At 50.5% G+C, this 27,563-nt stretch overlaps 1 protein-coding gene across 3 annotated transcripts in view; it reads right to left on the bottom strand.

Annotated features, from left to right (window-relative positions):
• Nucleotides 1-15,354, bottom strand: part of TEX264 (testis expressed 264, ER-phagy receptor) — a 39,728-nt gene extending 24,374 nt beyond the window's left edge. Inside the window, exons 1-4 of one of the 3 annotated variants that reach the window (XM_030283330.4) lie at nucleotides 15,245-15,354; nucleotides 14,256-14,323; nucleotides 12,826-13,117; nucleotides 7,357-7,578 (exon numbers count right to left, since the gene is read on the bottom strand). In XM_030283330.4, the coding sequence (XP_030139190.1) occupies nucleotides 7,357-7,578; nucleotides 12,826-13,083 (480 nt within the window). In that variant the 5' untranslated portion in view covers nucleotides 13,084-13,117; nucleotides 14,256-14,323; nucleotides 15,245-15,354. Of the gene's footprint in view, nucleotides 1-7,356; nucleotides 7,579-12,825; nucleotides 13,118-14,036; nucleotides 14,160-14,255; nucleotides 14,324-14,705; nucleotides 15,185-15,244 lie in introns of those variants that run through there. The other 2 variants (XM_012572424.5, XM_072935071.1) reach the window with 2 other exon arrangements.
• Nucleotides 15,355-27,563: the final 12,209 nt, after the last annotated feature.

The raw sequence follows: 27,563 nt of genomic DNA, 5'->3' as shown, positions 1-27,563 counted from the left end.
CCACAAGCTGCAGAGGGAAGGAAGGAGTCTTTGTAACTACCAAAACTCAAAGCTGGTCAGCAAACCTTTCCTGCTCAAAGCAGCAATGCTGTAAGAGCTGCAGTTTCCCACCTACTCCCGTGCATGAGCCAAAGAGTAGAGTCAAAACAGAAGCTGCACAGTTTGCTTGCAAGAGGAAAGGTGTGTGCAGGCACAGACAGCAGAGCAGCAGGAATGGGACAAGCACAGGCTGGGAAACCAGCACACACTGACTGGTGCACACTGATGTGCCTGGCACTGAACATGAAGTATGGTCAGTGTTCATTCATAGTCTGCCCACAAGGACCATGGAGAAGGTGACAGCAGATGAGTAGTGGCTTGGGGCTGCCACATGCCTCTGGGGAAAGGGAGGGTGGGGCTGCCTGCTGCGGGTGGCAGGAGACGTGACGCAGAGCCCCGGAGCCCCATATGTTCCATTAGCCGCGCAGGAGGAGCGCACTCCCTGCAGACACAGGTTACACCAACCTGCTCCGCTGCACAGCCCAGCCCGCTCCACAGGCACCACACAGCACTGCCCACCAAACCCCTGCCCCCTGGCTCAGCCCTCAGCCTGCCCTCCCCACGCTGAAGGAGAGGTCACTCACGCTTGCAGGACTGAAACATCTTTGGATGGTTTTGTCGCTAAAAATATTTAATAGCTAAAAGTCGCTGCGAACGCGCAAACTGATGTGATGTGACATCCAGCTGGGGGGTGCCAACCAGCAGTGAGCAGGCGGCCTCGCTGCAGAGACCCGCTGAAAACCAGCTGTCAGTGCAGGTCAGAGAGAGATGAACGTGCCCACAAAGGCACAGGCACCCTGGGGTGCCTCTCTGCTCCCTGCCATTGCATGTCACCTTTCGGACAGGCTCGAGCCGGAGCATCGCAGTGCCCGCCCCTCACCTGCCCCTCCTGCCCAGCCTGAGATCCAGAGCTTCACTGGCTCCTGGCAGAGAGCACACGCCAGCCAAGGGTGTTCTCCAGCACCGTCAACCAAGCCACTCTGGTCCTTGTCCTCAACATCAACCAGGCTGCTGGACAACCAAGAATGGTCTATGAATAGTGCACGACCCACATGTGACATGACCTACAGCCCAGCTTGGGACCATGCAAGGGCTCCCAAAACACTTTCCCTGGAGCCTTTATCCTTGCTCCAAACATCTGACAGCCCACAGCCAAGCAGCCTGTCACACTGTCAGCTCTGGTCTCGTCCCTGACATCAACAGATGGACACATAAAATCCTCTAGGACCCTCTAGGATTTTTTCCCTCGTTATTATTTGATGTGTGAGGATCACTTCCCAGCAGTGTCAGGTAACCTCCTGTCTTCCTGGGAACCCTACAGACCTATACCCAAGAGCACATGAGCTTAAACTGAAGGTCATCCCACCCAGCCAGGCTACTGAGCCATCACCCCTAACCCCAGCACCCTCTTTAAGCAAATCGATTCCCAGTCACACTGGGGCATGGGGAAAAGGCAGGAGAAGGATTGAGGGCTCCATTTCCCAGAAAGCCACTGGCATATTCTGCAGGGAAATCCATTGATGCAAAGAGGAAGAACATCAACTGGACAAGTCTTCCCAGACCCACATGATGAGACACTGAGGGTGGCAAAGTCCCAGGTTAGTGGTGATGAGTTGTGGATAAAGGTATCCTGCTCCTCCTTCTCTCTAGAGAAAGGGATATATGGCTTTGAGTGGCCCTGGCTCAGCAAGGGCTCCCCCTTGGGCAGTAGTCTTCAGCCTCTGGTCCCCAGGGCTTGCAGGAGAGCCAAGGAGTTCATGAGGACAAATGAAGCTGTGGCCAAGGAACACAGGACTGAGCATCTGTTAATAATTCCTAGACCTCTGGAGGAAAATTCAGGCAGCAGTTGATTGGATGAAGCTGCCACTGTGATCAGCTCTCACGCACGTGCAGACTGAAGCCTGAGCTGCTCACATACGACAAGCTGGCATTTAAAAATGCTTCATGCACAGAGACTGAAATAAATAAACTAAATCATCCAGGAGAAAGAATTTAAGTGGAAAAACATCCCAATAATTGAGCCATTTTTGCAAATGTTTTATCAGCTCCCAACCCCCAACCCCAGCCTCCCAACACAGCCAAGCAAAGGGATGGCCTTTAAAGCACAAACCACCTGGGATGGGAACACAGCTCCACAGACCTTCATTTAAAACAGTTGGGAGAAAAGGATTTTCAACAGATCTGAGAAAAGGCAGCAGGTTCAGCAGCAAGGTGAGCCAGAGAGGAAAGATGAGGTGCAGCCTCACAAGGGTGCTGAGGCTCAGCTGCCAAAAAGGACCACTTAGGCTCCCAGGTCCCCCCAGACAGAAGCATCCACATTATGGAGCTGTTTGGGGCACTAGGTAGGGGAGAAGTGTGTGAAGGATAGCACAGATCCTGAATAGGTCAGCCAGGGGAAACCTCAGCAGCACCAGTGAGAAGGAAGGAGTGTTCATTGAAATTAGGACAAAGTCAGCCAACATGGGCAGAGGATGCGGGTGAAATGTTTGTTCTTCCGTGATAAGATAAAACACACGGCTTGCAGGCCCAGATAACACACATTTTAACACACTGAAGTCCGTGCTGACAAGCTGTCCACATGTCAAAGGGTGATCTCTGGCCAGCTGGAGACGCTAAAAAGTCCCAGGAGAGACAGCAGCCTGTACCTGCCAACATTCAATGGGTAAATAACTGACTCGAACAAGCACAGAGTGCCCAGGCAAAGACAGCCAAGACTAAATAAACGAATGGCTGCAACTGGGCCAGATCATCAGGAAGCAAAGGAGATCAGCATAATTAATGCCAACCAACACTCGTTTACAGCTGTCAGATCCTGTTGGCAAACAGGATTTGTTTTAGTGGGGAGGGCAGGCTTGACTGATAAACAAACCAGCACTCGTGCCATTCAATCAAGCTCAGAGAAGATGTAGGACTTGGCATCGTTTCCCATCTTTAACTGAGAAACTACAACTCCATCAAAGGGCAGAGGCACATGTTTGAAGTTGCTATTAGCTGGCTCAGATCAAACCCAGGACTGGGGGGTCTGTGGCAGGGAACAAGATCTCCACCAGAGATTCATGTGCTACAGCAATATGACCATTGCTGAAATAAAGCATCTGTTTGAGCTACTGACAAGTCACAAAACTTTCTAAGCTGAAAATAGGTCCAAAAAAGAAACCGGAAATCAAGGTCAGAAAATATGGAAAACATTGAAAAATGTGGGAACTTTAAAAGATTTTTGTATTTAGCTTAGCAAAGAGAGAGGCAAGAAGTGATCACATCCTAAACTGCCAAAGCTGACAAGGGGAGCAAAGTTTGCTCCAAGCTAATGGTCCAAGGAATAACACGTTTCCCTGGCTGTAAACAGGAACAAGCCACATCCTTCTAGCACCTTGTGGAGCTCGTTTTATGGGGAGCTGAGGTGTGGAGGAACATGACAGCCTCTGTCAGGCAGGAACCAACCTGATAGTTCCTAAATATTTCCTGACATCACAGAGTCCATGCCAGCCATTCTTGCTTGAGATCTGCATTGTAAAGAAGTGATTCGTAAGTCCATGGAAGTGGGAAACTTGTGATTACAGAGTTCAGGGAAGCAAAAAAGCTGGGAGTTTAGCTGAAGTTGGGGGATACCTTTACAAGACCATCTAAAGAGATAAAACTCCAGTTTTCCAAGTTAGGCAGAGTCAGAGTTTGAGGTCAGTCAGTCGGTGCTCTGGAGGGTGCAAGGCAGTCAGGATGATACTGGCATCCACTTCCACATCTGCCTTGGCTGAAGACCACAAAACTGACCCAAAAAAACCACAAAAAGAGGCCATATTGAAGCGGGCACTTCTAGGGCTGTAGTGGGAGACACCTGCCAGCTCTGCCTTGGATGCAATTAGCCAACTCTAGCTGCCAGAGGAGACCAACAGCCAGGAGGTCCAAGCCCACTCACCTGGCAGTGCTCACTAGATGCTAGAATGGATGCAGAGAGATGCAGGGACACACAGCCCACCACAGAGAGCTCATTATAACTAAAGCAGAAGAAACACTCCTTGAAATGGCAGGAGGTTACAGGGGAATAACCTGCTCCCAGAGCTGTCAGAAAGGGTCCCCAGCAGAGATTTCTCCTTTGCCCCCCAGAGCTGGGAGTGCCTGGTCTGACAGGCAGCTGTGTTGTGGGCTAGGAGTGCACATCCCAGGAAAGCAGGGCATACCTGCCTGGAGGCAGAGAGAAGCAACATCAGAGGTTATTAGGGAGGAAATGCTTTTAAGGGACACTAAATAACCCCAGCCTATGCCTTAGATAACCCATGTTCAGAGTAGTGAGCCAGCAGCCCCTCCTGGGCTCCTCAGAAGGCGATTCTAGCCAGTAAGTCACTGCCAGCCTGCTGTCCCAGGGGAAAAATGTCCTCTTACCTGCCAAGGATGGCTGCAGCCATTTCCTCACAGCTCTCAAAAGCCAGGCCTGCAGCAAAAAGTCTCACAGAAATGCCAGCTCCTGTGCTCACAAGAGCCAGAGGGGCAAAGATGCATGCTGCAAGGATAGCCTGGACATGAGACCTCCTGCTCCGTGCCAGCTCATCTCCCTTCTACCCTTAATGAAAGGAGACTGCCACTCTACTGCTCTTTTTTAAATTCTTATTATAAATTTATTTTTAACTTTTCCTGTCCCTCCAAAGCCATGGCAGACTGGCAAACACAAAGTCCAGACTGCTAAAAGCCAGTACCACTGCACCCCCACTGCTTGGGAAACATGAGCCACATGCATTCCTGGTAACTTCTGCACAGCATCAGCAAGCTCAGAGGGAGCCACACGTCTCATCCACATCCACCAGCCTTTGGGACTAGATGTCCCTAAGTTAACCTCAGGGGATGCCATGGGAAGGCTGCTGGAGTGCCATCCGTGGTAAGGCTTCTTTCCACTCTGGCCCAGACTTCCCCCCCACCTCCCGCTGCCCTATTCCCTCAGCTAGACTCCAAACCCTCAGCTCCTTTGCCCTACATGCCCTGCTCCAGTCCCCTTCTCCTCCAATTTCTCCTCTATTTTTCAGCATCTCCAAAACTTTCTCCACCCTCCCTCCCCACCTTGCAGCTTGATTTCTGCCTCCTTCAGCTCCCTTTCCATCCCCAGCTCTCCCACACCTTCTTTCTAGGACTAGGCAGCCATGTCATCCTCCCTCCACTTCAGCTAATTCCCTCTCTCCATGGGAGCCAGCTTTTTATCCCTGCCACTGAGTCCCTTTTCATGCCTCATGGCTTTTGCCTTCTGACCTCCTGAGATGGGAGAGCTGTAGGGGACCTGCTCTTGGCAGGCCTGACCCCCAGCTCTCATTAACAGCACCTTTACCAAAGCAGGCACACAGGAAATAAATAAATAAAGTAAATCTGTCTCACTGCTCTCTCGGGTTGCTTAAGGGAGTTGGGCTCCGGGGGTGGGATGAAGGATGCTATTTGGAGAAGCTGTCTCCATGGCAACCCCCATTCCCACCACGGAGCGGGCACAGGTCACCTGTTTCCATGAAAGTTTCCCCCTTCCCTCCCCATCCCTCCATCCCAGGAAGTGCCAGCACAGCCCCAGGGGTGCAGACAGTCCAGGCTGAGGGAGAAGCAGCAATGACACTGGAGCAGCAGGGATGCTGCTGGCACGGCTGCAAACGGCCTCCCCAGTCCCCTGTGCCACACTGGAGAAAGGCAGGGCATCCCCAGGGTGCAGTGTGCAGGGAGCAGCAGCACCCACTCCCCTCTGCCCCTCCTGGCATGGCAACTCCACCCTCTTCCTGCCTGTGTCCCCACGGTCAGTGCCAGATGGGCAGGGGGTCCTGCTCTGCAGCAGGACATTAGGACAGGCACCCTGACCCACGTGCTGCTGGGACTGGGGCAAAAATCAAACTGTGTCCCCTCCCTCTGCAAGTGCCTGTGGGCGCTCTGTTTCTGTAGGATTTCAGTTATTGTAAATGGAAACCGGCCGCTCCCATTAAACACTGCCAGGTGCTCCCAGAAGAACCCGTGGTTCCCTTTTTAGCTCCAACAGCTCCATCTCTCAGCGACAGATGCGCTGTGGGACCTTTCCCGGCTCCGGCAGCGCCAGCCCGGTGTCTCCGAGCGCTCCCGCGGCCAACCTGCCGCTCCCGCCCGCGCCAGCCCCCCGTGCGCGCCCGCGCATCCGCCACAGGGCTGGCAGCAGGGCCTGATGCCCCCACAACGCAACGGGCACAGCTCCAGCAGGAGACACAGAGCATGGGGCGAGAGGATGAGAGCAGGGGACTGGTTCTGCTTTCCAGAACCGGGGGAAGGAGCACCGGGGGTGTCACCTACTGCCAGCACTAATGCATGTTCGCCAGTAGCAGTGGGCAGCTCCTTGCAGCCAGGGTGGACAAGAGGGTTGGCAAGGAGGCCCCAGCTGAAGTTCCAGGATTGGCACCCTGGCAGCCATCCTGCAGCACAGCGCAGGCTGGAGGGATTCACACGGTTCCCCCACAAGGCTGGGAGTTTCGCCAGGAAAAGCAAGTTTATAAATAGTGTGTTTCAACATGAACAAACGAAGCGTCAGAACTCGACAGTCAGATAAGCCAAGGGCTGAGCACCAGCTCCTCCACAGCATCCTCCCCACTGGGAAGGACAGTCCCTTCCCTCCTTCATCCAGCTAGCCAGGACCTCCCTTGCTCTCTGGAAAGCCTGCAACTGGAGGTGTCTGTGTCAGATGTGCTGCTTGGGAACACCCTTACCACAGCTGCCAGAGCAGAGAGAGACAGAGCAAGGCAGCAGAGCTGGCTTCAAAAAGACCACAAGCAGCAGGGATGGTCAATGGGGGCAAGAGCAAACACAGCCCATAGCAGCCAGCTACCCAGCCAGGGCCAAGACCTACAAATTTAAATGTGTTCCTTGAAAGAAAGTTTTCATAAGCCCACAGGCCAGAAAGTTTCTAACTTCTCCTGCTCCTGAAAAAGACAGCTGCCCCATTGGTGAGGCTGGCACTCAAAACAGAAGTTTCATAGCACGAAGCATTACACCAAAAGGCACATACCTGCCAGATCCTAACAACAAGAAAGAGACTCAAGGGGAAAATCAGCTTTTATCTCCGTGTTAAGGAGAAAAACAGCAAGTTATTAGATGGGAACTTGTTTCTCATAAACACAAAACAGCAGAAAAGACACCCCTGTGCCTATCGAGCGAATGGAAGGACATCCCTGCTGGGGAACTACCTGCCAGATTGCAAAAGGAGAAGATCTTGATGGTGGTGCCCAAGGGAAAACATCAAGACATGACACATCAGAGCAGCCCCATCAGCTGTCAGGAAGAGACGCCTCTGACAGCCCACTGAACACATGCAATGCTCCCCACGCCACACTCGCTTACCTTGATATAAGTGTCAAGGGCTGGGTGGACACGGTTGACTGCCAGATGGATGGACAACGGTGTAGTGAACGGGAAGGTCGCCATGACCACGTGGCTGGGAGCAGGGAAACTGAAGATCTTAAAGCCATACTTCTGGAACCTTTTGATCTGCTCTTCCGACGGCTTCGCGTCCCCCTCGCTCAGGATGCGGCCTATGGCGAAGCGGCACTTCTCTGGAGACACCTGATTGAAGGGCACAGACAGACGGCGTCAGAAGAAGAGAGAGGTTTGAAACTGGCCAAAACCTCAACTTGCTGAGGTTGGAGGCGGGAGATGACCATAAACCACTAAAGGCAATGGCCCAGCATGATTGGGCACACCAAAGCAGGAGCCCAGTCCTAACCAAGGCTGATCCAGGCCTAAATCATCTACACTCCTCCCAGCCTAAAAGCACAGCCCAGTGGGGAAGCTGCTGCTCTGCTCCTTGGAGGGCAGAAGGACTTGCAGCAGAGAAGAGCTAAACCCCACCAAGCTGCTCACTCAAACCTGTCCCAGGTGACAATCACTGCAGAAAGTGTCTCTCCTGATCCTGCATCAGACACCTTTCTGTCAGCAACTGGTCACAGCCATCCCCCTCTGCAGGACACCCCTGCAGCTTCGGGAGGGGGCTTAGAGATGTGATCACAGCTTGCCTGGTTTGCCTCCACGCCACGCCTGAGGAAGTCCCCTGGCAGCCATATGCACATGCCACCAACTACCATGGGCCACCAGCACTAAGCTGGAGAGAAATCCAGAGGCTCCCAGGTCCTTCCAAAGTAGGCACACTGAATATGGCAGCTTTGGGGTGGGGAAACTGAGGCAGGTAAGACCAGCATGCAGGCACTCAGCTGTTTGTACAAAGAGAAACATATTCACTCCTATCCTGAACCCCAACAACATACAACACCTAAAGCCTGCTCTTTTTACAGATTTGAGGATGCCTCCCATTAAGACGCAGGGGCGCAGGGCTCTCAGCCCAGCAAGGGGGGTGCTCAAAGCCCTGCCACCAGCACAGTGATGGCCCATGGGACTCCAGCCATCTCCACACTAAAGCTGACACAGGCCACAACTTTCATTTCTAGTTTTCAACAGAATCTCACCACTTGACTTCAAGCTTACCCACAGCCCCCACATGGGAGGGGGCTGGACAATCTAGCCACTTCCCCTGACATAACCTAAGGGCACAAAGGTGTCAAAAACTCTCACAGGGACGGATATGAAGCAGAGAGAGGTTGCACCAAGGCCAGCGTTTAAGCAGTTCCCATCCCCATGCAACACCACAAGGGGATCTGTGCTCCCTGACCTCACCCCTAACTTTGCTGTACTGAAGCTCACCAAAGCTTCCTCCTGCAGTGCAACCACTCTCTCTGCACTCCTTGCCCTGCCCTTCCCTTAAACACCTTCTGATGTCGCAGAGCAGAACCATTCCGGAGGGGGAACACAAGCAGGTGTAAAAGGAGGAAAGCAGCCTGTGGAGCAGCAGCCATCAGGCTGGGGACACGTCTCATGGCTCGCTCTTGCCCTCCTGCGCTGCAAGAGGGAGCTGCAGACAGAGCTGTGCCCAGCATCCATCATCGCTCCGGGCAGGAAGGAGAAGCAGATCCACCCCAAAGACAGCAAGAGGCAGCCATAAATGGCATCCCTGGGAAAAGAGCCAGATGAAACAAGGAGATATGGAAATCTAGATTAAATTCCCTTAAACATTCAATCTCCATTTATGTCCTGAGCAAAAACAGCTCAATCCCAACCCCAGAACGACTGCTGGAAGGATGGGAGCTGCTGGAGTGGGCAGCAATGCATGGCCAGGCATGTTTGATTCTTCCCTCCTCCTTTACCTTTCCTTTTCACAGCATGAAGCCCCACAGATATCTTTCCAGGGTTAGCAACAAGGCAGATTTGCCAAGGAAAGGAAATGAATGGGAAAAGGGAAAAGGGAAAAGGAAAAAGGAAAAGGGAAAAGGGAAAAGGGAAAAGGGAAAAGGGAAAAGGGAAAAGGGAAAAGGGAAAAGGAAAAAGGAAAAAGGAAAAAGGAAAAAACTCCGCTTAAAACCAGCCTTTCCCTATAACAGATTTGTCTGTCAGTAGGCAGGTGCTGATCAAAGCCTCTGGTCCCTCAAGCATACTGACAGAGAAGTTCTGGAAATTATTGCTTAACCTATCCATCAGCTTTGCCAATCAGAACAAAACACATTTCTGCATTCACAGAGCATTTTGGTTTTATCCATCCAACACTTGGGCACGGGCTTGTGGCTGAGCACATGGACTGCAGGCAAAAGTCCCTGGCATGTGCCCACAAGTATATGTGAGCAGGAGCTTGGCTGGAGCTGAGCACAAACCCACCCGCCACATCCAGTCCTTGCTGAGAAGTTATTTTTGGTCCTGCCAGAGGTGGGAAAAGGAGGGAGAAGTCCTCTGTGCTGCTAAATATTAAATGAAAATGAAAAAGAAAAAAAGTTGAAATTAATATTAATCTCATCCATTAAAACACATAAAACATTGCTGGTAGGGTTTTGGCAGCACTCGGGGAGCATCCCTGTGTGAATGCTGGGAGAGCCAGGAGTCAGCAGGGAGCCCCAGGGATGCTGGTGGCAGTGGCTGCCCTGAGGACTGGCATGACCCTGAGGCAGCCCACATGCTCCAGGCCATGGGGCTCCCCCCAGCCCCACTCCCAGCCAAGAGAAGCATATGGCTGCTGCTCTCCAGCTCAGCATTCCCATCCTTTCTCTTAGCCAGAGCTTCCTTTGACCATGACTCCACCAGCACAGTAACTGGCACATGGCACTTGCTGGCCACCAGCCCCTTCCTGTCCTGTTCCCCTGTTCCTGGGGACACCAAACTCCCCAGGAGCCACGGCTGGGGTGGCTGTCTGGCCAGAGCCCTCCAGTGCTCCACCCCTGCCACCCCTGCAGGACGCAGCCAGCACGTTCTGCTGCCTGATGACAAAGGTCTATTTTTAGAGACAAGTCAACATCCGTGGCAAGTGGCCAGCTCTGGGCGGGCCAGCTCTGCCAAAGGGTGCTTCACTGAGGTCAGGAGAGCACTGAGACTGAGGAGGAAGAGGAGGAAATCATCTCTTCCTCCCAGGGGAAAGGCACCTGCCCACAGGCAAGAGGACCAAACACAAACACATTCTCACTCCCAGCACCCTGCCTGGCCTGACCTGCCTGCTGGTGAGATGTGGATCTCTGTGGGGACCACTTCAGAAGCCAAAGATCAGCATGTGGAAGGTCCCACCAGCATCCCAGCTGCTCCAGCAGACCAGGTCTGACACTGCTCATGGATGGCAGGCAAGGGGAGGCTCCTGCCACTATGCAGAGCTGCATGCAGGCACTGCAGCTACATCCTGCACAGCCCCCCTGTGCCCCAGCCACCACAGTGGCTACAGAGACAGAAGGCTCAGGCCAGTGTCACCTGTTCAGTGTCATGAGCAAAGGTAGCCTTTCCAGAGAAGGGCAAGGTCCATGGGGCTGCTTGCCAAGCCTTGGAGGGCAGGTTAGACTCTTAGACAGGGAGGAAAGTTGGCTTCCAAAACCCTGGATGGCCACCAGAGTCAAGGCCTGCAGCCCCACTGCCTTCTCCAGCCACAGGGTGAAGACAGAGATGCAGCAGATGCAGTAAGTAAGAGGAGAAAAAAAAAAAAGGCCTGGAAGAGGAGGCAGTTTCACCCTGCATTGACTGCTCAAATTTTCAGGGTCAGGTCAGAGCTACTCCTTCCTAGTTTCACCCGGTGCTAGCAGGGAAAGCATTCCCTATGCCAGCCAGGGCAGGAGTTACCACAAATATCCTTATCAGTGTCCGTGAGCCTCAGCAGTACAGGCTTTTACTAGCCCAGGCTTTAGCAAACAAAGAGCCAAGGCACGACACCCTTGATACAATGTCAGCTGAAAGACTGCAGGGCAACCACAGGCATGTGCAAATCACATCTCTGGAGCAGGACAGCACTGGGAATGGACACTGAGCCCTTCCCACAGCACTGACTGCCTGCTCTGTGTCTGGAGACCACAGCAGAACAAGCAGAAGCATCAGGATTCTCAGCTCCAGGTGAGACCCTCAACACAAGGATACAAATTAATGGCAATGAAATGGACACTCTGAACACATGGGCACCATGGCTCCAGCTCCAAACACGACACTTCCTCCAGACAAAAGTGTCCAAGCATGCCTAGTCTAACCCTGCCTCTGCCCAGCTCATCCTAAGGAGATAAGTCACCCTCGCTATCACCCTTCCCAGGCCAGGAAGAGGCACCACAGTAGTGTCTTCTCTGCCTCCCGTGATCCAGGTAGGTAGAGACAAACCAGGGCATCACAGGATACAAGGACACACGGTGGCTGAACACACCAGGCTCCTCTGTGCTTTCTCAAGCACAGTGCTTTCTCACCTCCAGTACCTTCCTGCCACAGCTCACTCAGCACTATGTTTTCATGGACAAGTTCCTCCCTCAAAGCAGGTTCAATCCTTGGGAGAGCCATCTTGCAAGCAACAAAACAAGGTTTCTAAATCGGAACCAGACACCCCCTAGAGCAGAAGCACTGGGTGACAGCTATCAGCCCAAGCCATGTGCCCTGCACCGGCCCCCAACACAAGAGCCCAAGCACACATGCACAGCTGCTGGCCACTCTTTTGTCCCTCCTCCCACGGATTCCTCCACGGTCACACTTGCTACTGCAGAATTACCAGGGAGCCAGGCTGTCTGCCCCAGACAAATGCCCACATGCCATTATTTGGAAACCCCAGAGTCATTCAGCATCAGCAGCCAGGTTCCACCCCCGCCCCCCCAGCAAGTCCTGATGCCCTTTTGTTTGTTCCTTGTCTTTAACTGTTCCCATGGAGTACTGGGCCCTGGCTGGCAGCCATCAGGCAGCGTGCTTTCTGCTCACCTCTCAGCCAAGGAGCATCATGGAGCAACTGTTTCATCAGACAGGAGCCCTCAGCATGCAGCACCTGAGACTTCAGTAAGAACTCTCAGGGGATGGAAGAACTACAGGGAAGCTCAGAAACACATGAGAACACTAGAAACAAGAGAAGGAGTATGGATGAGAACAGACCGAGCTTTTGAGAAGCGACCATCTGCTTTCAACCACAGAGCTGCAAGTCCAGAAGGAGCCTTGGCTGCACTTCCAAGGAACGTGCCAAGGAATGCCTCACCTTGGGGTCATGAACGCTGGCTTCTGTTCCATAACCAGCTCTGATATCCTGCTGATAGCCTGGTCAGCAGAGGCTATCAGAAGATACCAAGCTTTGCTCGCCCAATGCCTTTCAGTCAGGATTATGCTAAACCCCATCAGCTTTCAGGTGCTTCTCCCCACACAGTGTCCTCTGTAGATCTGGGAGACCTTGTGAACCCCAGTGCTCACCTACAGAGGATGAGCTGCACGTGCCTGAAACACAATTAGGGAGCACCCCGAGCTGGGAACCACGAGAGCGTGCTGGCCTCGCCGGGCACGCCTTACCGTGTGAGGGTTGTCATAGTAGACGCCGATGGAGCAGAGCTTGGAGGAGATGCTGCAGCCATCCGTGAAGAGCTGCCCGGATTCTCCATACGGGCCCACCCTGAACTTGTAGGCCAGAGTCATGTTGCCGACAGGGGGGGAGCCAGCACTCACAACCACCTCGGTGAAGAGCCCCGAGTAGACGACGAAGCCGAAGACGGTGAGCAGCAGCAGCACGACCAGCGCCGCGATCAGCCCCAGCAGCACCCAGTCGGTCATGATGGACTCCTGGTGCGCCACGGCTCCTGAGGCACTGGCAGCAACAGCAGAGAAGACAAAGAAGGGCAGTCAAGCTACCACTTGGGCAAAGAATTGCTTTCTAAAATGACTGATTTGCAGCAAAATGCACTCTCTTTCAATTCTTCTTATGTGCGAAGCTTAAGAGAATGGAACCCCTCCAGAAGCCTCCTGTATATTAGTGCCACATTGCATCAGCCTGCTCCAATTGGTCACCAGGTACAAATTATATTGCTTCAGCGCCACTTGGGGATGAGGTGGTTTTGAAGGGAGGCCAGAGAGGCATCATCTCCATCTCCTCAAAACTGTTCAAATCCAGTTTTGATCCAGGAGAGAACAAAAAACCATCCTGGGAGCCTGCATCATGCAACAGATAACAAATACACAACACTGGGCTAAGGATCAGGGAACCGTAATAAAATCATTTATGGGTATCAGGCCCACTCTTAGCAGGGCAGCCCCTTTGTCAATACATCCAGAAGCCCAGACCTTCCTGTCATGACCCAAATGAGAACCACACCAGTTCAGATCCAGCTTCAAGCACCCAGAGAGGCTCAGAGGAAGCTGAAAACCCAGCTAGAAAAAGCATTTCATACACACTCAAGTACAATGATTACTGGTATTCCTTTTAGACTGCTTTATTTTAAACTAAAAGAGTTTTTATAACTTCAACAAAGGCTTCCTGTTTTGTTTGGCATCTTTTCTCTAGTGCTGACTGTGGGACACAGCAGCCTGGTGAATGCCTCCTGCTTGTTTTCACCTACCAAGTGCAAACCCTCTGGGGAGGTGCAATCCAAACCATTCCAGAAGAGTTGTTTGTGTTTTATGCTCCCTTGAAACACAGATCTGGTCACACAGGGAATGGTTGCGATGCTCCCCTGAGACTTTCATAGAAGGTTTGGAAGTGAGCATTGAAGTAAACAATCCACCTTTACCTCTATATGTTATAAACACACTTTGTCCACAAAGTGTTGTTCAACGAGGCTGCTGCTTGTTCACTCAGATTTGCAAGAGAAAAGCCACATCCTGGTAGGAAGCGCAGGCAGCTCTGCTCTGCCTGAGCCTGGCAAGCAGATACACGGCAAAACCAAACTGAGCCCAAACTGGGGCCATGCTCCTGGGCCAGCACCATCTCACACCATGACCCCACTCACCTGAAAAACCAGCTCAGCCCAGAAATGCTTCAAGACATCTGATCCACAGGGGTGCAGGATCTGTGGCGCTGCAGCAGGAAAAAATAAGTATCATTGCTTCCTCTCAAACTCACGGGACCAAAGGTGACACAGCTGTGGCAGTGCAGCTGAAAGGCGCCCGGTCACCTCGGACCTGCTCCCCAAAGGAGGGGTGTCCCGAGGAGAACCTCCTCCTGCAGGACCACGCAGGCCAAGATTTCTTCCCAAAACCCTGCGGCTGAATGCACGGGCACCAAGAAACACGGAAATGGGAAGGGAACGGTGAAAGAGGACGACGTCCTGCCTGTGCTGGTGTCCCAGCCCGGCGGTCCCCGGGGACACCTGAGCCGCAGCCGGAGCTGCTCCCGGGAGCTCCCGGAGGGATACACCCGCTCCCGCAGCGCTCGGCTCCTCCCTGTAACCAACACAGACCTGGCACTTCCAATCACGGCTCCGGTGATTCTCCCGAGCCGCCAGCCCCAGGGCCCTGACGGCAGCCGCCCCAGAGGAGAGCAGGGGCTTTTTGGCTGTTCTTCCCGGTTCCCGTGGCTCGTTCCCCGCCGGCACTGGCAGGCACTGCCGGTCCTGCCGGCCCTCCTCACGGGCCGGGGATGTCACCTCCCCTTTCCGCCCGGGATGCCGACCCTCCCGGTGCCCGTGTCCGGGGGAGGGTGGGGGTCTGCCCCGAGCGGTCCCGCCGTCCGGCCTGTCTGCTGGGAGCCGCAGCCCTGGGCCCCGCCTGCCCGCGGGCAGCGCCCTTCGCACCGGCACCGGTGCAGCCCCCGCCAGGGGCGTGCCCACCGCCGGAGCGCTGCGGGACCCGGCCGGCGCCCTCCGGCTCCGAGCAGGCCGCAGCCTGTGGGGACCGGACCGGACCGGCGCGGCGCTGCCTGCCGGGCCCCGCGGATCCCCGCAGAGCCGCCCCCGCCGCGGTGCCGGGCGGGGTCCCCGGGCACCCCCCGCGCTCTCACCGGGGCTCCCGGCGCGGCCGGCCCGGAGCGATCCCGGCGCCGCCCCGCCCCGCCCCGCCGCCAGGGGGCGGCTGCGCGCGGGGCCAGGGGGCGGGGCCGGCGGCAGGGGCGGGGCGCGGGGCCGCGGTACCGGCGGGGGCGTGGCCAAGGGGGGCGTGGCTTGGGCGGGGGAGCCCGCGGGTGTGCGCGTCCCTGCGGGGCGCGGCGCGCAGTGCGCCCTCTGGCGGTCGGGCGGCGGCCCGGCCCGGCCTCAGGGGGGGAACGGTTCGAGCCCCCCGAGGCTCCACACAGCTCCCGCTGCTCCCCGACCCTTCCCAGCGCCTCCCCCGTTACCCAGCCCTGCAGCCCGGGAGCCCCTCCCTGACCCGAGCAGGATGTGGATGCAGGGCTCTCCTCTCCTCTGCTCTCCCCTCCCAGCCCGTGCGCCCTCCGGGGCACTGCTGAACGGCAGGAACGCCGTGTCCTGCAGCCTGCTGGGGCTGCGGCATCCCGGCGCACGGCCCTGCTGGCTGACCCGAGCCTCAGGCTCCCAGGGCCGCAGCCTCGGGTGGCTGGGCCCTTCCTGCCCTCGGGCGCTGGACAAGCAGGTGCCACCCTGCCCTGACCACACGGCCTGGCCCGGCCGGTCGGGGCAGTGGGCAGAGCTGCTCTGCAGCACCCGAGCCCTTCCCAACAAACCCAGAGAGGGTTTTCAGCAGCTGCTCACAGGTTCCATCACAGAAACATCTTGGCTTCTGCCTCTGCTTGGGCTTTCCCACTGCCCAGCTGGAAGGAAAATGAGCCAGACGTCTCAGACAGCACGGCCCAACAAGGGGAGCACCAGGAGGGCTAAGAAGCAACCTTCACACCTCTCTGAACTTCTTTCAGCCTCTTCAACTCTCTTAGCAAGGAAAGTTTGCTCTGCTTTGGTCCGTGAGCCACCTCCAGATGCAGCAACAAGGAGCAGTGGAGTTTGCTGCGGCCTCTCCTGCTGTAGTTTCACATCCGTTTCTCCACATTCCACCCCCCTTCACTGGGGTTGGTTTTTTTTGGTTTGTTTGCAGAGGGAGCACAGCCACTGCTTTTCACCAATGTGCTCATTTATGAACAGCAGTGTGAAATACTGCAGTACTTCAATTCTTGCCTTTCTCCAGCAGCTTCCTTGTGAGGATTCTCAAGGCTTTCCATAAACTGAAATTAGTTAAACCTCAGAGGCCCTCCTTGTTTTTGGCATTATAACTCTTTTGCAGCTGTAAGGAAATATTCCAGCTTGGTTACGTGTCTCGCCTGAAGCCATGCAATGAATCACTGGCAAGAAGAGGAACAGAACTCAAAAGCCCTGTCGCTGCCAGCTCTGGCCATCAGACACCACTCCTTCCTCCAGCCTTAAAGTTCTTGAAATCTGCACACATTTAGTACATAACACATACAGTTCTCCATTACAACAGCAAACACTAAAATTTGGGTCTCATTTAACAGCTTCATGCCTTCACTCTGAACCAGTACACCTGGGGAGAGGTGAGGCAGGTAAAATGCGCTCTCCAGCAGGGCCCTGTGTGTAAGGGTATGGCAGGCACTTGGTCCCAGATTTGTTTGGGCCCTCAGCCCCTCACATCTGTAACAGGGGATGCAGATCAGCCCATTCTGGTTTGAATTCTAAGTGGCAGTCAGAAGTGGAGGTGGGTTGTGAGCAGATGTGGGCGAGCTGTCCCACCTCTCAACTTCAGCCAACATTTCTCCATCTACTGTAGCCTCTCTATGAAGGAACTCCAGCTTCATCCCAGCATTAGCAGGCAGAAATGATGCTCAAGAGGGCATCAAGGGACCTCATCTCACTCCTGCAATACTCCACATTGTGTCAGCAGGGTATCTGTGCTGGATATTCAGCTCAGCCTTGGCCCAGTCCTTGCTTTCCAGTTCTGCTCACACCTGCTGGCTTCTCCATCCTCTGCTCCAGGACAAGACACTTTGTTGTCCTTCCTCTCTCAGTTGCCTTCACCTGCTGGACAAGGTGAGCTGACCTTTGCAAAGGTCACTTCAGGTGCGCAGTAAACAAATAGATGTGATAAGGAAACTGATCACCTTGGGAACATGGCAAAACACAAACAGCTCTAACTCTGCAATGAAATACACTCCCTAGAGGGGCAGGCAAGAGGCCAGAACTGATCACACAGCCCTGAGGAATTTCCATCAGCACAGACACAGATGGGCTCCATTCCCAAGTCCTTCCTGGAGGCCCTTAACAGCAACTCTGCATTACTGTTGATGAACCAAGACTGGCACTTTGCTCCTTGCAACCAAAGGAGACCATCAGTTGTGGGAAAAACTGGAAGGAAGGCAGCACAGGCAGGTGGAAATGCTCACCTGGTAGGTCCTCTCCAGAGGAAAGACACTGTAGAGGGCAAGGACTGTGCTGGCAGAAGGTGGGACGGGGCTGTGTCGACAGTGAGGGCACAAAGGGCTGTTTGGGTGCTGCTTGGTCCAGTGAGCCAGGACCAGGGCGTGGCTCATTTCAGACAGTAAGGTTTTGGCCACTGGCCTCCCTAAACACAGGGTTAGTGGTGCTGGGAGCAGGAAGCTCCCTGGGAATCATTCACAAAGGCTACACAAGACAGGACAGGTTTACCCCTCTGCATAACAGATTCCACTTCTAAGCACCCAGTACTGACACAACTGCTGTTGAAAACTTCGAGGTGAGACCAGGAAGGGCTCACATACAACCTGGTATCCCACAAGGGCCAGACACCTTGTGAAAGGCAAACAGCATGAAAAACTCAGCAGAACTTCAGCCCTTGACCTTTTGGTGCCTCTACTAACACAAAAGAGGAGATGCACTGAAGGATTAACTGTTGGTCCAGTGGTTTGCCCTCAAATTTACATTCATTTCCAACTGCAGGACAGGAATATTCCTTTCAGGAATAAAAGTTTCAGTGTTAAGAGTAAGAAAAAGCATGCACATCTTTTCAGACAAATTTAAAACTGTTAAGAAATATGCAAATTATTCTTATGGTTAACTGTCTATTTAGGTCACAAATGCTAAACAGCAAACTATTTCCCCCCCAGGATGTATTAGCAAAAATGGTCTCATAATTAAATGCAGTTTTTAAGTTATGAAGGAACTTTTCAGACAGACACATAACCTTTCCTACCTCCTGACTTTGGAAACCAGAAGGGTCAAGTTTAGATTCTCACCTTGTGTTCAGATCCCAGTCCTGAACCACACAAACCTGGGAGTTGTAGGATGCAGTGGCTAAAACAAAACTAGCCACCAAACCGAACAGAATGGATGGCAGTGACAGGAAAAACACTCAGTAATGCCATGACACAGAGCGGCAGGACAAGTAATTCTGTCATGGGGAATTTCCATGGATACTACAAGCAAACTTCTATAAAATTATGGAAGAAAAACATCTGTAGGCTGTAGCCTATGAGCTCCTCTTTTTGCTATTAAAGCCCTAAACAACAGATTGGAATTCTGCACCTCTGAATATCATTCATTTAGCAAAACAGGAGCTGTTTTTTATTTAACAAATTGCAATGGAGCTTTCATCTCTTCCTTTCAGATGTCACATCACCTCTGGTAGCTACTGTGAATGACAAGGAGTCATTCAGACTCCTGTCCCCAAGGCCAACAACTACATTTGTACATTGCTTTGATTTTCTGTGAATAAAAGATCACTTACAAGCCTGAAGAGATGCATTATTCATCTTTGAACTCCCCTGAAAATCATTTTAAGCTGTTTATAGCTCCAGTCACTTGGAACTTGAGTGTGCAACTTTGACTCACGACCAAACAGGTCTGGCCAAATTCCTCCTGAGGTGCCAGGCAGGGGCCAGTGCTCAGAAGGATCTGTTCTTACATTGGTAGCAATGCTTCTCACAGACACTCGTGCTTGATCCAGAGGACTGTATCTCCCTTTGCCCATGCTGGGAATATTGCTACTTCCTACTGCAGTGTGTCACACACACACAAAGCACAAGGCTATCCACACCTTTTCCTGGTGAAAAATGTATTTTATAGGGACATTTGCATTGAAATATTATCTTATTTCTCCTCCTGTGGCATGCCTTCAACTGGCATTGCCTTAGCAGCAACTGTGTGCTTCCTTCTTTACCCAGAGGATTATCTTCCAATGGCTTTGAACTACAGAAGAATACACATTAACAAACCAGGCCAACCAGGCCCTTCCTTCCTCTTTTTTCTTAACCTCCACTCTTGTACATGAAGTCTAGATTAAGTTTAGGGTGTTTTTCTTGCTGAAAACATGAGATAGTTTACACAGAGTGTTTTTCCATTTTCCACCCAGACAGAACCAAGAAGGGAATCAGGAACACACCACACTTTGTCTCTCTGGGTTTGCAAACTGTGCTCACAAAAAGTGCTGGGTTTAATGTGGACTTGTCAACAAGCTCATTCTCTACAGCAAGTGACAATTTAGACTGTCTTCCAGAATTTTTAATGAGGGATCCCCTAACAGGATTCAGGGATCTCAGCAGGATTTTAAGAGCCTTACACAATGTCATTGTAACCAGCTGGCGCTCCACAAAGCAAAGCAGCCTAATGGTGATGACACCAACAGAGCTTTCATGTCAATGGTTCTCCTTTAGCTTTACAAGAGTGACTGCAGAAGGAACAACAAGCAGGAACATTTGTTCCAACCTTAATTGCTAGCTTCAAAACCAGAAAATTAATTTCTTATAGCCATGTTGTATCCTGTTCTTAATGCACATGTATAAATAGAGCTTTTAAAAACCTCTCCGGCAGCTCTCTAAAGAATTACATTGCGACAACAGCTCCAAATTTAAAGTCAAAAGACATTTTTGGTATAAGATTTTCATCTCCTTTCTGGCAAAAAAAAAAAAAAAAAAAAAAAAAAAAAAAAAAACCTGTCTTGCAAAAATACTTCATGAGACTCCTCCAACTAGAGAACATCTGTGGAGAGCTGCTGCAAATCTGAGGAGGCGGAAGGATTCCAAAAGAACTTTCAGAATTCCTGATTATTTATACTCTTATATTTCCCTTTCTTTTCCTACTACCTCATGTTGTAGTGGACATACCATTCATAATAAAAACTATTAAACACAGGTGATTTCTGACATTATTCCACCTCAATGTGACCTCCTTTCTCTCCTCCAAGTGTCACAGCCATAGGCTCAACTTTTCATATTTTGATTGTTTTTGTTTTTGTGGGTAATCAATTTCCCAAGATTTTAGTGGTTATGGTCCTGCTACTATTCAAGGATTAGTCAGCCATGTCTGAGCAACCCTTACAGAATCACTTTGAACGTGCAGGAGGGTCTCCAGCCTTGGGATATGGCCTTACTAAGTAAATTAAAGGAGGTAGTCAGCTGGAGCAGTAAACTCAGAGCCATCCGCCACACATCACACCTAGTTTGCTCCCCCTTTCCTGGTGCATTTCCCCTACATTTTCCTCTGTCTACTCCAGTACCAGCAAAGGTCCTATTTTTGTAAAGAAATGCAACCCTGTGCAGAGGCTGGGGAGGGCCAGTCACATTGATCCCACAGGAGCTTGAGCCAAAACTCAGAAGCCCAAAAAGCTAGTCTTTTTTCCATTTAATTATGAAACCTCTACTCCTTGTGGACAAGAGGGGAAATTTTATGCCTGTGCAGTGTTTGCTCCTGTAACTTTTTCCTCTTGTTAAAAAAAAAAAAAAAAAAAATACCCAACACGAAAAGACTTCAAGTCTGTCACTGAGAAAAGCAGTATTTTCCAGATAAATACAGCCCCTTCCTGGGTTACTGAGGCTAAAATATTGTTTAAAAAACCTCCCCATGAAATTGAGAGATTAAATCCCAAGTTTATGCCTTGGATTTTCCCTGGGAGGTTTTTGTGAAACTCTATATATAGCCTGAGCTGTACCGAACCTGGACCGAAGGCTCCTATACTGGTCCAAGTGATCAATTTTAAACTCTGCTCAAATTGAAGAGCCTGTCAAGATTCTTTGTACAATCCTCACATTTCAGTATGAACAATTTTAGAGGAAAATGTCCAGAAATTGTCATTCTGAGTTGCAAAAGCTTCAAATTCACAAATAGTTCAGTATGTCAGGGACAGTTCTCTGGCAAACTCGAGTGTTATTTTTCCTGGAATAAGTGATCAAGTGAGCTGGTGTAAATCAGTCTCTGCTGTACACAACACACAAGGCTTGCCATTAATCCAGACCAGATCAGAACATTAACACTAAGCTGATGCTGGTACATTAACTGGGGCAGAGGAAAGGCTGCTGGTTTCTAGCACCAGTTCCTGGGGGAAAGAAGAATTTGAGATTGGAGGACTGACTGGGGCTGGGAAGAGATTCCATTTCCTACAGCATTTGGTATTACCTCCACATTTAGCCTTGGCTAAGTAGCAATGTATCTTTCTTGGGCACAAAGCAACCAAACCCAGAACCACAACAAAGAGAATGTGTGCTCCTAAATCATCAGTTCAGGGTCTCACTACAATTTAAAATGGAGTCATCTGACAGGGATTATCTCTGTGGCTTGAGAAATAAAGGACAATACCCTGGGTGGGAAGACATGCTTTCAATATTTGTCACCTAACTGCTGCCAGAAGACAAGCATGGTGGAAACCAGTCCCCAAACATGTAACACAGACAGCACATTTCTCACCCCCCTTTTTCCAACGGCCAGCAAATGAACGTGTGTGACTCGCAGAAACTGGGGCTGAGCCACATTTCTGAAGGCAGAAAGACTGCAGAAAGACAGCCCCAGCATGAAGGAGAAAAAGATCTTTGTGGCAAACTGAATTTAGCAACGTCACTGGGAGCTTCTGACTTAACCCTGTTGTGCCTAGCTGCACACTCCAACCACCACCACTCCACATACCTGCCAGACCAGCCTCGTTCAGCCCACTTGGAGCTCTGCCACCAGCAGCTGGACAGAAGATGACTGATGCAGTTGTAAAGCAACATCTAATGAAGAAACTCTTTTTATTTCAGGGCTGTAATTAAGCCATAACTTGCAACACTGCCACTGGCTGAGGCAGGAAGGCTGCTGATGGCTTGTACCAGGAGAAACAGGAGAGAGAATGAGGCTGTTACTCCACTTCAGACCAGTCCACGTTGGCCTGAGTCAACCTCAGACCAGTTTAACATAGCTGTTTCCTTACCTGTTTCTACTGCCTGGCAGGTCTCCCAGATAAAAGGGCTGCTTGCATTGCTGTGGCACAGAGGAGGGTGCTCTGGCTGTGGACACTGGCAGGAAGGTGTTGCCCAGGTTTCCAGGGACTCTCGGTACAACAGAGTGGAACACTGCTACAGCAACAAAAACTGCGAGATCCCATGGTCAAATGTTCCACCTCCAAACAGATTCTCAGGCCCGCTGTTCCCACTGTCCTTGCAGACTCATGACTGTGGTTTTCAGGGACACAAACACTCCATACATGCACTTAAAACAGAATATTTAAGCACTTCCCAATTAGCTCCATCTCCTGCACATCAAGCTGAACATGTCCCTTCAGTGGGCTGCCCAGACAGCTTAGCCAGCTCCCAGGTGGGCACCTCTGCCTGCTGGAAAGCTCAATGCTGAGCTGACAGCTCCCTCCTCTGTCAGAAAGTAAAAGCGGCCTAAAAGTCTGTCCCTTCAAGTGTCCCTTGGAGCAGGGGACTTGAATAACCGAGGATATTATGCATTTTCTCCCATTTTTTGAATGCAGGCAGGGGAAGTCTCCAGAATAGCTTCCCGGTAGTACAGGGCTCCCCAGCCAACCACAACCAGCTCTATTAAAACTTCAGCTCTCCTCCTGCCCTGTTGCAGCTGATCAGGGGGAACCTGACACAGCAGCAGGGCACAGCCAGGACTTGCAGCTGTGTCAGCACATACCAGGTGTCCTGCTCTGGTCCTTTTGTGCTTTGGCTTCTCCAGGATGCAGCAGGAGACAGCAGGAAGGCAGCAGAGCACGGGCAGTGTCCTGCTCAGGAAAGACTGCAGGCTCCTGTGGGTCGCTGGCAGGTATATCTGTCCTTCCCACTCAGTTTCACACTGAGGAGGTACCCACTGCTCCTTTGCTTCTGACTGTGAGGAAAATATTTGATTTAATGGCAGGATGAATTAACATATGAAAACGTAGCTGTTATCCCTGATGTGTTCCCTCTGCTAACAAGCCAGCCTAGGATTAAGTGTTGCACATGCTGAATATTTGTGCTCCATGCTTAAGGCCAAGGCATTATTTGTTGGTTCTTGAAGCAAAACTGGAAAAGGGAAGCATGGGCATTTCATAGAAAAAACAGTTTTGGCATGAGAACATGTTGTAGAAATTTAATTATTTCAGGATCAAGTTGCATCATTATGTTCTCTTCTGTTTACCCTTTGAAACTAAAAGGGAAAGGGGTTTTATTTCACTTTTATTTCTAGCACAATTTACTAGAGCTATTCCAAGTATTTCTAAATTCAGAAAAGAGAAAGAAAACTAATTATCTCAAAGTGCACAGAAAGATTTAAATATTAAATGTCTTACTGTACAACTGAAATATTCTACTCCCCTTCTGTTCTATTGTTTTACAATAGAACAGAATTCTATTCTGTAAATGTAAATTCCATTTACAAACTCAAAGTTCTGGAATTATTTTGAGTTTGAACATAAACTGAACTTCACTGGTCTTGCTTGCTGCCTCTTAGTCAAACTACATTTCTCTGATAGGGTTTTTAATTCAATTTTCTCTGAACATACCACAAAGTAAACTTATTACCAATTTATTTTATTGCCACTGCTCACTTAAAGACAACAAAATGCCATGTACAAGCTGCTGTGTTGGTGTGAAATAAACTAAATAATTCAGCTTTCAACTGACACATAACCTGACAGAATTGTGTAGAAAAATAAATTACTTGCAAGAGATGATAATGGAACATAGGAAAGGTTTTCAGAAGTGCAGGAGGAGCTTGTGCCCTATTTGTGGAACACTGGAAGGTGGGTCACACTAGCATTAAGGGATGAGCTTGTGCAAGTCACTGCAGTTTGGAGCTGTTGTGCCCAAGAGCCAGCCAGGGTCTCTGAGAGCTGCAGCCTCCTGGATACATATTCCCAGGTACGGATGCGAGATAAAATTTCAATTCAGGCAATAAATCACCTTTGCATGAGGAGAAAAGGAGGAACCCACACTTGGACAGGGAGCACAGACCACAGAGTGCTCTGATGGCTTTGCTGCAGGATTTTAAAGTGTGCTTGCTGCACCCATGGAGGCAGAGGATAGGCTTGGAGACACAGAGTTCTTGGAAGGCCAGTGCTCCTCTGAGCCTCAAGGCCTTCCAACCAGGATTCTCTCAGCAGGATCACAGCGCTGCTTTCTCCTGCTGCAGTAGTCCTGCAACAGGGAGCCTGACCAGGCCTTGGAGGTGCCTGTGCCAGACACTTCAGCAGCACTGGTCCGGCTTGTAGGTGTCCTTTCTCCAACCACTGCTAGAGGAGGCCAGCAAATTTTTGGAGCTTCTGCTCCCCCTCTGCATACCAAAGGCTTTGGATTTTCCTGTGTGGACAAGCAGTTCTCTCTTCTGTGAAAACCCTATCCAGAGCACAGGAATTCTCCCCTCATCGGGGCTGTCATAACAGCAACATCACAGCTCCCATGGGCCCAGCTGCAAACTACCACCCATGGACAACACAGGTGAGCTAATTGCTACAGCAAGGGAGAAGGAGGAGGCTAAAGGACTTGCTTTTAAGGTGGCCACTTCCTTTAGGACTTCAGACAGGTGACTTGCCCTTCAGGATTCTTTATCTCTGAGGCAGATCAAAAACTAAATTCATTAAAGCCTTCATTTGGCCTAAATGTGGTGTAGACTATGCAGAGAGGAAGACTGATGTCCTACATGGAAGAAATAGATCTCCTTTTGGTTTGGACTCTGCTGGGTTTACTTTTTTTTTTTTATTGGCACCATTGGGAGAGTTCCCATTTGCTTAATTAGGCCACATATGAGGAAACAGAAAAGACACTTGGCATATTTGGCTTGACCTGCTAATTTCCATTGTTTATTAATCTGAGCTGCCTGGGTTTAGATAAAAGTTCTTGACATTAGGAGCTGGATAGCCAAGTCAGCTGGGAAGGATAAGTTGTTGGGGATTTTGGGTTGGTTTTGTTTTTTCTACAGCAGACACAAACCCACGTTTTTATTGTGGTAGACAGATGCTTTACAGTGCTCAGTTTATAGCCCTAGAACAAAGACAACATTGACATACCATTATGTTTGGTTGGCAAGCATTTCTAGATACTACTCCCAGTTTCTGACAAGATTTTTAAAAGCAAATTATAATGCAATTAACTAATAGGTAAGTTATGGAAGCACTCTTAGTAAATCATGTCAATGCTGGGGTGTTTGAAGGAAGCTCTCAGTTTCCTGGCACAGAAACTACATTTACTCTTCAGTGAAGTGTATAGCTTGACCAAAAATATAACACATGGTATATTCCCTAAGGGAAAAAAAAAAAAAAAAAACTTATCAGCTACTGCTTCCTATTATTTCTTCTCAGTTCTTGTTTTTTTTTTTTTCCTGATAGCTGTAAACACACTTGAAAGACTGTCTGACTTAAGTAGAACTGATTGTAAAAGGTATCTCTGCAATAAAAATATCTGCAAAAGATATTCAGGGGTATTTTAGCTCTTCATGGCAGTTAATAAACAATTTTTTCCCCTGTATGGGCCCTTACCTTGGCAAAAAAAAAAAAAATTGAGGGGAGGAGGAGAAAGGGAGGGGCTTTGGTTTATGACCAAACTAATAGTTTCAGAATACATTGCTTTGATACATAAACAAAATCCCCAAACATTGTGTGAGAAGAGTTGCACTTCTGCAGCGGTTTCTCACCATTGACACAAAAAAGTTACTGGGCTCCATGAAAGTCAGGATGAAGACTATTCTGAATAGCACACACAAGACAAGAGAAGGTGGCAAGCTCACACTACAGACACCTTCAGAAGGTGTGGTTTACAGAGAGAGTTAGACTGAGGATCCTCATTGCTGGCAGTAGAGTTTGTTGGCTACCTTGATTAAAATCAGTTTTGAATCCATTACAAGCTACCTATTCACCAAATTGGGAAAAGTCAGCTCCTGAAGTACTTTCATTAACATCATGCCCAAACAGTACCCACCTGAGAGAGCAGGACCTGGGGCCACAGACCCAAATTCAACAAGTGTTCTCCCTTGGGCAAGGAGCTACTGCTAGGAAAAGGAAGCATACACACTGTGATCAAAACACCCGACAGTGTTTTGGAAACAAAGGCCAAATTTCCCAATGGATCATTAAAAAAAAAACAGTAGGCCACAAGGATATCTATTAAACAGTAATAAAAAGCAATTATGAAAAGAACTTATGGCCTAGAAATAAGCAATTTCTGATTCAAGCCCAACCAACCCGGTGTTCAAATCACAGGTAATTTCCCTATAAACTTCAGGAAAATGAACTTCTGTCTCAGCATCAGAGGTGTGAAGGTGAACTGATCAGCCACAGAATAAACTATCATGGGCCTCTGACTGTGCACACTGTCAGTCATCCATCAAGAACTGGTACCAAGCTGTAAAAACCATTTACCACATTGAATCAAACATCTGTTTGGTAAGAAAAAGTCACCTTCCCTGCAATGCTGGCAGAACAAGCCAGTCCCAGGGAGCTGTTTACTGAGAGGAGCTAAGCAGCACCTGTCCTCTACAGGTACCAGAGCAGTCCATAAAAAGGTCAGGCTAAAGTTAGCTGGCAATGCAAATGTTGTCAAATGAGGGAATGGGGAGAAGCACTGCAGATCATGCATCAGAAGCAGCACAGCATCAGTTTCTCTTACAGTGTCCAGGTTAAACAGACCATCCCCAAGTGCCAGCTGAAGGCTGCTGAGCCTGTTGACAAAGCGAGCCCTGAGAGACACCAGAGGCTGTTTGTCACCAACCCTCTCCATGCACACATTCCCTTTGCAGTGATGACCTTACCCAGGGTCCCCTGAGGCCAGTTCCACATGTTGAACCTTCTCAGGTGGGCAAGGATGGAAATGATGAAGTAGCATCCTTCCTGCAGTGCATCAACCACAGGTATCTGCACCCTGGGATGAGGGCAATCCTTGCCATTAAACTCACCACAGACATACTCAGGACATGTTGTGAGTCCAACCCTTTGAGCCCCTGCCTTGTGCTGCCTGTGAGCCCCTCAGCTTTCTCCAGCCCCAACAGCACAGCTCAGTGCCTGCTAGGAGCAGAGCTCATCTGCTCCACTGGAATAAATAGACTCATAGACAAACAGGGTACTTTGATACCACTGCCCCCACCCACCTTTAACTGAATCAATTCGGTTGTAAGACCTGCAGTCATCAAATCCTACCTATGACCAAACTCCTGGACGTC

This window comes from Taeniopygia guttata, chromosome 12 (genome assembly GCF_048771995.1).
Source record: "Taeniopygia guttata chromosome 12, bTaeGut7.mat, whole genome shotgun sequence".
Lineage (NCBI taxonomy): Eukaryota > Metazoa > Chordata > Aves > Passeriformes > Estrildidae > Taeniopygia > Taeniopygia guttata.
This window is presented reverse-complemented; position numbering and strand designations above follow the sequence as displayed.